The sequence below is a fragment of the Rhinolophus ferrumequinum genome, assembly GCF_004115265.2.
Source record: "Rhinolophus ferrumequinum isolate MPI-CBG mRhiFer1 chromosome 5 unlocalized genomic scaffold, mRhiFer1_v1.p scaffold_110_arrow_ctg1, whole genome shotgun sequence".
NCBI lineage: Eukaryota > Metazoa > Chordata > Mammalia > Chiroptera > Rhinolophidae > Rhinolophus > Rhinolophus ferrumequinum.
The window spans coordinates 8,022,022-8,036,779 of record NW_022680355.1 but is presented as its reverse complement, the minus strand read 5'-3'; the positions used below and the strand labels follow the sequence as shown (position 1 = coordinate 8,036,779).

General features: G+C 39.1%; 1 protein-coding gene across 2 annotated transcripts in view; it reads right to left on the bottom strand.

Annotated features, from left to right (window-relative positions):
- Positions 1-6,969: 6,969 nt before the first annotated feature.
- ARMC3 (armadillo repeat containing 3) overlaps positions 6,970-14,758 on the bottom strand; it is a 104,106-nt gene continuing 96,317 nt past the window's right edge. The window contains exon 19 of one of the 2 annotated variants that reach the window (XM_033100503.1): positions 6,970-7,090. In XM_033100503.1, coding sequence (XP_032956394.1) covers positions 7,064-7,090 — 27 coding nt within the window. In that variant the 3' untranslated portion in view covers positions 6,970-7,063. The remainder of the gene's footprint in view (positions 7,091-14,758) is intronic. The other variant, XM_033100502.1, reaches the window with a different exon arrangement.

Genomic DNA, 14,758 nt, shown 5'->3' with positions numbered 1-14,758 from the left:
TAATCGTTTCAGTTTCATGCCTCCCAAAGAAGTGGAAAGACAACTTCCCCAAGAGTTCAGAGACCTGCACTCAGAATCAGTATTGCCAAGAACTTCTTAAAACCTTCAGCAAAAAAAAAAAAAAAAAAAAAAAAAAAGCCTTTGGCAAATCACTCTACTTTTTCTGGGCCTTCATTTTTCCATGCTGTAAAATAAGAAGGTTGAAAAGATAAGCTCTAGGAATTTCAACTTCAAGAACTCACTGTTATAATATTATTGAATCTAATCAAGCAACAACTTTTGTTTTATTAACTGTAGATTTGAAATACTCATTTGCTCTGGCATTCTTTGGTTGCCTTAAATGTATTATGACTTGCCATTTCCATCTTCAATGATCTTATATGTGCAATAAAAGATAATACATGAAATTGTTTCTGAAAAATGAAAACAAAATACCAATGGACAATTCATAGAGGGGAACTCTAAATAAGCTTTAAGTAGTAGATTATTTGGGTTATTTGGGTAGTGCTAGGAAAAAAATATTCTGACATTTGTTAAAATGGTAAGGAAGACTTTATTCAGGACTATTGCAGTAGGGGAGAGAAATTGGGCTCAACTCCAAATACAGTAAAGGCAGCAGGGGATTTTTTAGCCAAGGAGCAGAGTGAGAGGGTCGATAGATGGAAAATCACGAACTAAGAGGAGACATCAAGGGTAGGGGGAATCTTGCTAGCTCCATTTAACAGGATTCTTGCTGGAGGCAGGCTGGAGTGACCAGAAATCAAGTATAGGGGATAAGGAATTTGATCCGATTTTAAGGGTAATCAGATATCAGTGGTGGAAGGGATTCTCACTAAAGTGACTTAGTAGGAATTTTGTGCCAACTAGACTAGGCAGGCCAAGGACAAGGCCCAAGGACAAGGTCTAGTTGAAAAGAGGGCTCAAAGGAGCCTGTCTAAAGCTCAATCTAGGAAAGAATCTTTGTCAGTGAGGGGAAATAATCTATTTTCTAGGACAATGTATTCCTTTTTAGGTGAATTTTTTTGTAATTGTTGGATAATTAGTTGTTCATAGTTGTTTTACAAGTATATTAAACAATGGAGGAAGGGAGGGGGATATAGTGGAAGGATAAGTTCCGCTTTGGTTAGTGAGACGCATTCCTCAGATCACACCTGGGAAGCACTCATGCTTGTTAGGGAGCTTGGAATCTTGGATTACATGATATGGGGTGAAATTATGTCTGAGTCAACCACCTAGACTAGGCTGAAGGCCTCTATGAAACATAGCTGTCATGACACAACGTTTACTAGGAAAAGGTAATTGCTAGAATGTTTCTTGCATTGCTCACAGATCCATCATTTTGCACAGGAAAAATGTTTTAATAGCCCTCTGAACTATTGACTAGAGTTCAGAACGCACTAAGTGAATATCACAGTATAGACACATCACATTGTCTATGCTGCATGCTTCTACTCCCTACTCTCTGCATTACCTCTCCGTCTCCATGCACGCTTGGGTTTTGGCAATTCAACGGTTTATAGAACAGTTGAAAAAGGAGAACATGTTTTCTTGGGCCCTAAACCACTATTTTAATTCGAGATTTGAAAGTGCAAACCGTTTTGAGAAAGAGATTTTGAACTAAGAGGACAACAAAGGGGTATGTTATCACCTGTGCCCTCCATCCAGTCTCTGGCTGTAGGGACTTGGGTAGGGCTGGTTTAGACTCACTGAGGATGAGAAGGCAGATACACTGGCCTGGGCTTCCAGGAGTTTCTGGTTAACTTGGGAACAATGCTCTGAGGTGCTCAGAATCACTGGGACCACAAAGAGAACATTCAGAACAGAGGGAAGGATGACACAAATGCAAAAAGAAGTCATAGCGTAAAACGTCACCAAAGGTTAAGGAACAGGAAGAAAAATGTCCACTTCCACTTGTCTTTCTCAGACTTTCAATTCCTGCCAGAAGCAAAACAGAAAAATGGCAAAATGAAAGAAATGGTATCTTTCTAAAAAGGGGGAAAGGAAAAAATGTTGCGCACTCCCCATCAAACATAGAGAATAGAGAAAATTAAGAAAACCAACGAGCTTTTCGCTTTTCACTTACATGCATGAGTAAAAGTAGGTCGCCCATCATTACCTTGTTGCTTTCAGTGGAAGTAAGCTGTTTCCAAATTGTATTCACAGACTGACTTTGCTGAACAGATGTAACTTCATTTCATTCAATCCCCCCCAAAATTCTTTTCCCATTATAACCCTACTTGAAAACTGTATTTGTAGCCATTGAGCAGAACTTTTGGGACTGTGATCAAGGGCTTCTTTGAAGCAGTCTGTGAGACTTGAAATTTGTCTTTTCTTATGTTCAGGCATGTAGACTTCAGAACCTGAGTGAAAAGTCCTCCCTAATTCGTAAATGACACGCACACAAAATAAGCTCTTCGCTCTGATCCACTATCAGAGCAACTCCAAGAGCACCGTCTGGTTAATCTGGACATGACTAATGCAGCTAAAGTGGATTTCAGAGATGACTTTAAAAATAAATTGTATCCCAATTGCTTCCATCTAAACCATTGTCAGTTCCCATTCTTCCACTTGGGCAGCACTGGGCTCCTAGAATTAGGACCTGGCATTCTGTCACACCTCCGTGAACTGGAGCAACTTTCTGGGTAATTAGCATGCAAATGTGCATTTCAATGCAGGAGCATAGACAAGCTTCTCATTCCCCTGCTGAGGGATTGATTTTGTTAGCAAGCCCTAGAAGGTGTGTTTTCCATTTAGACGTGGTTGTGTGACTATGAGCACAGAGGGTAAATTCCATCTAGGCAGTAATTGATAAGAAGCCTTCTTAGAAATGAGATCTATCCTCAGAGCAAGGAAAAATATCCGTGCCCTATGTTGGTCTGCATATACTGGCTGTAAGATGAGGATGTGTCAAGAAATGTTCATTTTGAACAATTCCTGCTTTTATGTATTTAAAATGTTGTTGTAAAGGAATTTTTTAAAAAGCTCCAGTGATTATTTGCAAAATAACAATTAGAGGACTTTAAGTCATACAATTTCACTTCATTAATTGTTTCTAAATATGACTCCCATAGGAGTGAGGAAATAGGGCTTTTGTTCCATCTTCTTTTCCTCCCATGAAGGAGGCCCACCTGGGTGGGGTCTACAAAAGTTTTGTCTGGCGATATTCAGAAGACAGGTTTCCTTCTCGCCTGTAAACGGTTCTGCCTGCAGCGCCTAAAATGTCTATCTTTGATACTAGATTTCTTTGGGTTTCAGAGTTTTTTGGGTTTTTGTTTTTGGTGGTAAAATATGTTTCCTGTCTGGGTCGATGTTTCATGGCTCGGATGACAGACTTATCTTGTAGTATCTGAAGAAACTGAGCAGGGAGGATTTAGCATTTCAGGCATCAAAACAGTGAGAAAACTTCTAGGGACATTTTTGGCTAGAAAGTGGTTGCCTGAAATTTGAGCTCCTCGCCTTTTGAGCCAGAGAAAGCCGAAATGGCCCTGTTGTGGGTGGAGGGGAGGGGAGATTTGTCCTTGAGTGGGTGGCGATGGGGGCAGAAGAAGAAAATGCACCACCACTTCTTAGCATCCAGGATTATGGGTACCTTATCGTTGAAAAGCCTATAAGGGGACAAAATGTTAACTGATTAGTTACCTTTGGTCATGGGACTGTGGGTGACAGCTACTTCCTTATATATTTGTCTACATTTTTAAAATCCTTTACAATTGAAACTGTATTACTTTTAGAATACTAAAACACTAATGCTTTTTAAAGCTCCCCATTCTGGAAGTCAGGAGGTACGATGGAGCTGGTAGTCACAGGAAGGCACTGAGGCAGGAACACAGCCCCATTTGGAACCCCCAAAGCTCCCCAAACCCTGACACTGTTGGGCCTCCTGCTTTCTGTAGTGCGTGTCCAGGCCACAGTATGATGAGGCTGTCTGCTCCACATGAAAGAAATCTGTTCTATGCAAGGTGTTCAGGAGGTCGCCTCTGCTAGCCATCCTCACCTCCCAGGGCTTTGGGACCTGCATTTGCTTAGCACTGCCCTGGACTGCAGGGCCAGCTTCTAACACATTGATTTATGGAGCTATTTGGTGTCAAGTAATTGCCCATCAATATCCTATTTATCACCCGGCTTGTCACAGTTGTGGCTGCTATTTCACAAAGCCAAGGCTTTTGAGAAAGAGCCAGTGACTCTGAACACAGGAAGAGGATGTAGGAAATGCAATATGTCCAAGTTCTTTTCTCCAAATTCACTTCTTACTGCCAGGCTTTTCCATGAACAAGGGAAAGGACATGGCATGCACCCAGGGCAGGGAGCTGTACAAGTCTTCTGGACGCCAGGAAGGCTCCCTCTTGCACCAACCCTTCTTCCCCAATACGCTTCCTAAATAAATGTGTTCTATGTTGGGGATAGGAACAAAAATCTGGATATTCAGTACGTCATTAAGCTTTTTAAAAATGTCCAAATTTATAGACTAGAATGAAATACATTGTCGACGAAAAAACATCCAGCCTAAGAGAAAGCATGTAAGAGTTTATTTGAGCCAAACTGATGACAATTGTCGGGAAGCAAAATCTCAAGGGATTGAGAAAAAGCTCGGGAAAATGGTGGTTTTGCAACTTATTTTATGCATTAGAATCAAAGGAAGAGGGTTACATGAAATCCACTGGTGGTAGATTAAGGGGGTGGGAGAAAGCAAAGCAGGCGGGGGTGCGCGGAATCTCTGGGATTGGATAAAAAGTAAATTGGAGAGACAGATACTTCTTTTACATTGGTGGGTACAGGATAGTTAATAGTTAGCATTTCACAGCACATAGAAATGGTAATCAGAGGACAACAACAATGAGGGATTCTGTACTTTCCTGCTCAGTGTGGAGGGTTGTGTCCTGAGGGGTCCGGAAAAAGGAATTACTCCACCATTCCAAGTGTAGGTTGTCTTAGATGCAAAAAAGACAATAGACTGGCTCATTTAAGGTAAAGATTGACCTTTGTCAAGGAAGCTACAGACCAAGGGTGTGACTACCTATCATGACCTGCTTTTAGTTAGGAATTTTTATGTTCAGACCATCCTGCCGTATGTGGTTAATTTCAGTCTTTGAGTTTGCAGGGCTGGCCAGGCCCGGCCTCTCCTGAGCTCATCAGGTTTAGTATGTGGCTCCTCTTTTTTTGTCCATAATATCAAAACACAAATACTCTGTAGCTCATAGAAAACTTATTTTGTCTTTGCTATATTTTCCATATTGTCTATAATAAGCACATATCTTTTAAAAAGAAAATAATACATTTTGTCTATGTTCACTGACACTTGAAATGCCACAATGAAAGAGTCAATTATTCAGCTTCAAGTTTTGTATGCTTTTAAAATGCAGATGCTCTTTGAGCGTGGTTTCACAGCTTCCAGCTGAGGAGTTCATCCTTCTAGAAAGAAGGCTTTGGAACTGATGGGCCCCCAGAGAGCAGGCTCTGATGAGCCCGAGGGTGTGTGGGGAGTGTTGGGGAGGGGCTGGGAGAAAAGTGTGGAAGGTGGGCTGCGAAACCAGCTTTGCTCACCACAGGGTTTGCCAGGGCTATACCTGGAGACCTGGCACACTAGGGATCTCAGTACAGACATGAGGACCCTCGCCACTTTGCAGTGCTGAATTCCTGGAAAGCTCAGTGTTGCCTGGAGCAACACTGAGATCAGGAAACATTGGACTTTCCGGGCCCTTCCCTTGCCCTTGAGTTTCAAGGGCTCTGTCCAGAAGCCCTCCCTCTGGGGGGAGGGAAAAGGAAGCCACAGTCTTCAGGTGTTTCCCAACAGAAAGTCCCAGCTCCTGACATTGAGAGATTCAAAGTGATTTTTCTTTTAAGAAAAAAGCCTTTTGTCATACTCCTATGACTGTCAGAAACCATTTGGGCAGATTTTCCTAGTCTTGTTTGCACATGCAAAAGTGAGAGGGCATACCTGTCCTCACCCCAATTCACCCTTAAAATCCAAGGTGAGAAGAGAGAGGACGAGTTCTCGTTTGGTCAGGGATGTGGTTTGATTGACTGTTCCGTTACACTCAGCGTGCCCCTCACTGAGTGGAAGGAGGCTGTGAATTGTCTCTGTCCGCAGAGTTCCCTTTATGTTGCTTATGTCTGAAAGCCTGGATCCCAAGGCACTGCCTAAATGGGCTGAGGAGGGCGAACAGTCATTTCGTGCTTCCTCTTGTGCCAGGCAAGGTTTTAACTTCTTTATGTTTATTCAGCTATTTAATTCTTACAACCCTATGAGAAGGGAGCTATTGTCATTGCCATTTTCTGAGGGCAAAAAAACTGAGGGCCAGGGAGTCACTTGCCTTCAGCTAAAAACCACGACACACGTCTGTTTACAGGTGGATATTTCAAATTTTGCTTACGTCTGTGTAATAAGTAAGCAATTTAAAAAGTAATTATAATGAAATAACTTTCCAGACATTCTGGTAATTATAATGTGCTAACAGGTCCCATCTGTAATTTGGAGACTGGGGAGTGAGTGTTTCCGTTGCTTGAAAAGTGAGGGTACTAATAGTTCTCCTTGTGCAAACCACATACCCATGTCCTAAGAATAAAAATAGCACATCAATAGGTACTGGTGCCCAATGGAAGCCCATCGTCTAAATATTTTCAAGACCCAAGAATTTTAGTGATTAAATATCTCCAGGGCATGAATCTATAAAGACAAGAAGGTGAGCCAAACAACTTCAGTGAAGGGGAGGAAAACATCTTTCTTACTACCCTCCTAGGTTCTCTGGCTGGGGCCCTGGAAATTGGACTGACAGTGTTCAGGTTAACATGAAAAAAGCATACAAATTTACTTAACGTAAGTTTTACGTGACACAGGAGCCTTCATAAGGAAATGAAGACCCCCCAAGAAAGATGAGATCTGAGCATTTTTATATTAGGTTTGAAGAAGAATGGAAAGTTGTGGAAAAAACATGATAGAACAATAGGGTATTGAGCTAAAGGTCGTGAACTGGGGGAAACCTAGCAAGGCTGTTTGTTCAAATTCCTCTCATGGTCCCTCTGTCTTTGGAGATGAGGATGCTCCTTTCCTCTGGGTGTGGGGAGGTCACCTCTCAGACGAGGGTCTCGTGACCTGCTTCAGGGGAGACAAGGGAGGTCAGAAAGTCCGTCCTACACCTGCTGTTTCTCACATTCCTTCAACTAGAAATGTCCACTATTCCAAGTTGCCATATTTTGGAGTAGTGTATTCTGAATCCCGTCATCAGCAAACAACAAAACCCAATAACAAAACTTTAAAGCTGATGGCATCTTGCAATCAAGACTTTCAGTACAACATGGGTCTCAAATTTCCCAGATGATTTATTTCATATATATTTTTTGTCTTTTTATAGAAATGAATACACTCATTAAAAACAAGTGTGGTTCAATTTTGTTTAACTTTGAAGAACAGTAATTTGCCAACCTCTCCTTGGATTAATGTTTTAGTCACACTTAACCTTGGACATGGAGACTTGAGCTGAGGGAGTACTTTGAAACACTTGCCAAAGATCCACTCTGACTTTCTTTCTGGAAGTTTCTAGTTCATAGCTGTACTCTATGGCTTTTTGCATCCTTTCTACATGGTATCTTTGACAGAGATGCCAACTATACATGAAAAATGATAATAGAATGTGTCCTTGGGGGAGCCACTCTCCAGGGGTCCTTTCCCAGGCTGCTGACTGAGGGCTCTGAAACTTGGCCAGGGACAGGCTAAAGGCCAGATTTGGCTTCTTTCCTGAGTGATTAACATTAAGGCTCTGCACTAGGTTCCCAGCCAGATGTCATTCTCCTGACCCCCCCCCCCCCCCCCCCAGTGTAGGCCTTGAGGACTATGCCAATAATGTGATGGTGACTCTAAAACTAAGCCTAAAGATGATCAGACAGTCCGGTATTAAGAGGTTTACCAAGGCCTTCCTCATTTCTTCGTTTCCTGTCTGTGGGATTCCATATTCGTGGGTGTGTTCTCTGATTGCGACTGTGTGGCAGCATCAGACACTGCAATCCTGATTCTCACGGCGCTCACTTAGTAACTAACATGCACAAGAGAGAGCATTTGATTTATCCTGTAAATGGTTTTAACTCACCAATTATGTTTCTGTAGGTAGCAGTCAGGGCTCTGGGCATGGGGAGGGCTTTCGTGTTGCTAAATTTGGTGCCACTCCTTAAAACCAGCCAGGGTGGGTTCGATAGTATTACTTCTGAGTGGGGCTCTGAAGTCCATCCTGACAATTCTTAGTTTCCTTTTTATTTTTTTTATTTTACTAGAGTCTTATTAGCTAGGGAAACATAACAACTGCATAAGGAAAATCTCCTCATTCAGCAGTTAATTTTTTTCCTCTCATCCTAATTCTCAAAGGAGTGAATAATTACATACAAAGGATACAAGTCAAGTTTTCTATTCTGTAACAGTCTAAGGAACCAGCATATTTATCTCTATCTCTCTTTCTCTTTCTCTCACTTGTATTAATAAAATGAGATTAAAAGTTTTTTTCTGGAAAGCTAAACAAATGTCACACAGCTAGAATATTGTGTATGCATGATAATGACTATCAATAATTTAGCAGAAAAATGACTTAATAATACAGATATAAATGCATTCATCTGTTTTCCAAAAGCAAACTCTATGGAATCAAAAGAAAAGGCAGACACTAACTCAGATTTTTCAAAGAAAGGAACCTATAAATAAACTAATTGGACTATCACTTGATTTGTATGTCAGATATGTAAGTACTTAGAGAGAACACTGTTTGTTTCAGCTGTTCTTATCAATGTGATTAATGACTACTTAAAAGTACTTGATTCCATTTGTATGCCAGCTGTTCTCGTGTAAAACAAACTGGGACTGTCTCAAGATAAGAGTTGGACTGTGTGCCGGATTTGGGGGCTGATACCTATGAGCTGGAAAAGGAAACTGATGGCTCTTAGCTCATTGCTCTGAGGTCAGACTGACACTCATGACTGAAATACAGTTGACCTTGAATAACACGGGTTTGAATAGTGTGGGTCCATTTTTATGTGGATGTTTTTCAATAAATACTGTAAATGTATTTTCTCTTTCTTATGATTTTCTCAATAACATTTTTTTCTAATTAGCTTTATTGTAAGAATATAGTATATAATACATGTGTTAATTGACTGTTTATGTTATTGGTAAGGCTTCCAGTCAACAGTAGGTTATTAATAGTTAAGTTTTGGGGGAGTCAAAACTTGGACGCAGATTTTCGACTGCACAAGAGAGCGCCCTACTGCCTCAACCCCCATGTTGTTCAAGGATCAAAGCAGATACTGATTACTTAAAGCAGATACTGATTACTAGGGCTTGTAAAAACAAGGGCCTGCTCCTTTGCAGGTTCTGGTTGATGGAAAAAAATCTTAGCTGATATGGAGCCTTATGCATTGTTAGCAAGTTAACAAGAACATAAGTAGTCTTAAGACACAAATTAATAGTAATTTAAAAGGAAAATATACGTGATGAGTCATTCGAAATCACAGACAAGCTGGGCCAAGCAGCAATACGAAATCATCACACCATGGAAGTAACGCTGTGTCCTTTTGTAATGGAGCAGCCACCGCAGGTTATACCCTGTGGACAGGCAGGGTGTTGGTGACGGGGGATGATTTCAGACATAAGCTCTAGAGATAGTATGCCTTTCTGCCTTTTCACTTCCTGGTGCACAAGTTCAAAAGTAGCCATGAAAGAGATGGGAGTGTTTTCAACTACTTTTCAAAAGTATTCAAATGAAAATGAAAACTAATGAAAATTTCATTGTCATCTTTAAGGTCAGTTAATTTAAGGCATAAAAACAGTCAACAAATACTGCTCAAACTACCCTGTGCTAGTAACTGCCAGTAAGGTGTATGCCAAATCCGAAATAGCTTTCTGTCTCATTGCGGGAGATCAAAGCATAATAGCCAGCAGTCGTCAACCACTGAGTAAGTTTAGCACTGTACAGAGTGCGTTATACTCGCTATCTGTTGTATTCCTCAGGGCCATCTCACTAGGTGGCTACTATTATTATATCCTCATTTTAGAGACAAGGAAACAAAGACTTTTTTTCAACATCCCACTGTTAAGAATTCTTGGTAAAAGCAGGACTCAAACCCAAGTCTCTTTGATTCCAAGGATCATGCTCTTACCTACTACACAATATACATGTACATTAGGAAGTAAGGCAGTAAGCTTAAAGGAAAATGCCAAAATAAGTGCCAAAGATGGTGTTATAGAAGGTCATCAGAAGAGCAAAAAGCATCTAGAGAAACTTAGGGAGGTGAGACATGATTTGAATTTGTATTTGAAATTGTAGACAAAAGATTAGTAGGATGATATTGAGGAAAACTACTATACTTCCTCACAAATGTTCCTTTGGTGCTGCCAGAGAAAGAAAATTGGCCTCATGAATCATTAAGCTGGTTTACTGTGACCTTTCTTATGTATAATTTTTATATATGTATATAACATTTTTTAAATTTATATAAATGTATATTTAAAATATACATATATAATTACTGAGGTACTGACTAGGGTAAGTTCACATGACCATGGGTTAATCATCTCTATTTTATAGATAAGAAATTCCATAAAGCCTTGTATACTGTAAGAATTAATAAAGCTATTGGGAGACAATTCTCCATGGATCTCTCTTGTTTCTGCATGCCTTACAAACAGAGATTTCGTGGTGGCCCTTTGTTCTGAAATTTTTTTTCAAGGTTGTTAGCAAACAGCCTTGGAAGATATAATGTCTCCCCTATGGTGAAAAGGGCAGGCATGCTTGCTGCCCAGTATAAAAGATTGGGTTCTCCAAGGTCAGGGTTCCTCTCCTGTAACACAAGTCACTGCATTTGTAGGCATCTATCTAGGCCTATCCACCTTGCCCACGTTAGACTTGGGAGCAAGGAGAACTGACTCAATATGCTGTCCCATGCTGCTTGCTATGCCGTGAGTTATGAAGTGCTCTGCCTCTGACCCAGGAACTCTTGTCTTCTGACAACCATGAAACTGTGGCAGTTAGCTTACACGTAGGCAAAACCTCAGACCCTTGACACTTTAGAAGATAGAAAAATTTATTTTCTTTTTTAGATGGGTCAAGTCTATTCTCATCCTTATTGAAAAATAAGGAATCTGCTTTGGCATCCATTGGAGTGATTTCAAATAGATCCATCTTAGTGCCCAGAGAAACCAAGGAAGATGAATGCCAGTGTTGAGAGTCTCCCCTGAATGTCCTAAGGTACCCAGGGACAAGGATAAGCAAAGCATAGCCTTTTCCATGTCCATACCCACAAAGTACTCATCATCCAAAGCAAATCTGGCCTACTTCTGTTTTGCCAAATAAAGTTTATTTTCTAGGTATTATCTATGGCTGCTTTTATAGCCATAAAACCACTCTACTATAGCAGAGTTGAGTGGTTGCAATATAGACTGTATAGCCTGAAAAGCCTAAAGTATTGACTGTCTGGCCCTTTAAGGAAAACATTTTTGCTGACCTCTGATCTAAAAGGAGAGATAGATGAAGAACAAACAATTCCCTCAAAACATGCTAAGGGCAGAGGTGTGAACAGAATATACGTGAGCATTAATTGGAAAGCTATAAACACACAGGCACACAAACATGCTCGCGCACCTTCCCTGTCCCCTTGCACACACACATCTCTCATGTACATGTGTGGCCTTAGGTCTTCCTCACAGCAGCTTTATCAGGCACACAGATTATGAGCCTCCGGAGACAAAGTAGTTTCAAATGGAAAGCTTTGCCGCTTACTAGCTGAGCGATTTTTGGGTAAGTCACTTACCTTCTCTGTTCTTTCCTTGCTAAATATGAATAATACTACCTATATATCATAGGGTCACTGGAAGAATTAACTGAAGGAATAGACTAGCCTCTGGCACATAGTATACAATATGTAAATACTTGTTATTATTTACCCCCATTTTCCAGAAGAGTGAACTGAGGGATAGAGAGGTTAAATAATTTTGTCAACATCACACAGGTAGAAAAAGGTAGCTGTAGAACTTAATCTCAGTTCTGACTCCAGACCTTGGCTTTTTACCACTGTTATATTGCTTCTCAATATTAAAGGCTTATGGAATTTATAAGTAAAATCACTGCAGTACAATTTCTTTACCTTTTTCAACAATTCTTTTTATTTTTAAAATTGTGATTTGTGTTTTATATATTGGCAGATCCTATGGCTCTCTTGTACTGTGTGAGTTCTGTAAGAGCTTTATTTGAATTCAATATATGAATATATTCACACCTAATTCTTCAATGGCTATCTTTTCATGTCCACTTATATTATTAAAATATTTATATTCATGGCTTTAAAAGCGTAAGCCTAAGCAAAGCTGTTACTGGTGATCTAAATAATAATATTCAGGTAATTTTAAATAAAGAATAGTACTTTTAAATACTAAACTCTAAATAATTAATTTGGTGCTTATTGTATTGCTCTAAAAGTATACAAAAACAGTGATATTTTCCATTATGGTTTTCAGAGAATGAGTTTACCCTCCCTTCATATTCAGCTGAATTAAAACAAACAAGTACCATCAGTATGTGGATTACAGCCTTTCTGTGAATGGCTCTAAGGGAAAATGCATGTCTCCTGACTGTATCTGTATCTTACCTCCAGATTACTGCCTTTGGCATAGGAATACTATAGGAATATCTTCCTGAGAAACAAGTTACTATTTAAATAATTCTGTGTCAATAAAAAGAAAAGGTGAATATCCATTTGATTTTACATTTTATTTTGAGTTTCTAGAAAAGCATTTTTCATGGATGACAGTGCTGCTTCTTTGACAAGGAAATGATACTTTTGAAATCTGATGTGTACTCAGATCAGGGTACACTGCAAAGTACATTGCAAACTGGAATCCTCATTTATGATATTTGCTAAAAGCCTGTGAAAAGGATTCTATTTAAATGTGTTTCTCCATTTAATTAATAGCTGTTTTTGAAATTTAGATATTAATTTTAATGAAATAGTTTGATCTCCAGAAGAGAAACTGTAGCTTTTGATTGTGACAAACTAATGCATTACTTTATATAAGTTATTTTGAAATCTCACAACCAGAAGAGTTGCCAGAATTTCCACAATTTTTAAGTAACAGTCAGGATTCTAACTCAGATCTCCTTGGTTCTAGACATTGCCCCATATTTTCTGGATCTAGTTCCGACTAAATAACATGTTGTTTCAGCCCAAAGCATGTAATTCCTTGAGGAGATCATTAGCACTTTCTCTTCCCACTGTAGTGACTGAGAAGGTCGTGTATTCCAGACAGTGCAGCTACATAAGGAGGGGCTGCTGCCATCCTGGGTCCTTGAAGTGACTGTGTGGACCTGAGCCCCCTCTACCAGCCTGTTCTTGACATGTAATGTGATAAAAGACTATCTTAAATGACTGAGATCTGGGGATTATTTATTACCACTGTATAGATGTCCTATTCAAATACAGTTCTCTTTGTTCTCCAAATGAATCATCTTTTTCTCACTAATTTATAAAAGCTCTTTGTTTATGAAGCATATGAACATTTTGTCTGTTACATGTGCTATAATTTTTTTCTCCCTGCCTATAATTTTGCTTACATTTTATTTTGCTGAACAGAAATATTTTTGCTTATGCTGTATTTTTATGAACAGGAATTTAAAAGTTTTGTGTCGCCAAACTTGTCAACTGTGTTCTTTTATGGCTTCTAGTTTTTCTGTCATAAATAGAAAGGATCTCCCCTTGCCAAGATCATAATTTTCCCATTGTCATTTACCGAATAGCCTATCATTTCCCCACAAGGCAGAAAAGCTACGTCTGGGACTTAATATTTTTCTGTGTTTGTGCTTGTTCCAAACTAATTGATTTATTAGTGCTTTTTAATATATGTTTTGATATATGATGGAACCAATTCCTATTTATTTTTTTATTTCAAAATATTATTGGCATTCATATGCATTCATTCTTACAATTTGTCAAGTTCCAGAAAAGAAAATATGTTGAGGTTTTATATGAAATTATACTAAATGTACATATTAGTTATTACAATATTATTGACTATATGCCGTATGCTGTACTTTACATCCCCATGACTATTTTATAACTAATAATTTGCATTTCTTAATACCTTCACCTTTTGCCACCAGTATATTGCTGAGTTTTCAATCAAAGAAAAGGATGTGTATCTTCATTTATTCAGCTCTCATTAAAATTCTATAGTTTTTCTTGTATATTTCTTGTTAAATCTATTTTTAGGTATTTTATAATTTTAGTTACTATTGTGTATGTGTTTTCTTTTTATACTAGATTGGCTTATTATTAAATCTTATGGCACTCTACTTAACTGATAACACAGAATAGATAAATGTCAAAGACTTGTCAGAGAATATAGTTTAAACTCATTCCGGTTCAGTGATAACCTAGAACCTAATTGAGAGAAATGATATATATATATAATTGTCTCAAAGATGAAAAATAAAAATGTGTCTTTGGCTTATACCAGACTGAAAAATGTGGTGTTTACTTGGACCACATCATAGTGGATATGCATGGAACTCTCCCTCATTCCATTTTGATGTTAGGCCATTGCCCTATGAAAACTCTTCCCAGAACTTACTAGAAGGTTATTTTTCAAAGATGTTGTTTTCTATATTACATTTGTCATATGTAGGAAGCTCTCAAAGAGGAATTCCCTCGTCTTTGCTTCTCCTGAGAAACTGTTTTGTGCTTTTATCTAGTGGCCTCGATTATAAATCATGTAACTGATAGCATTTCCCTC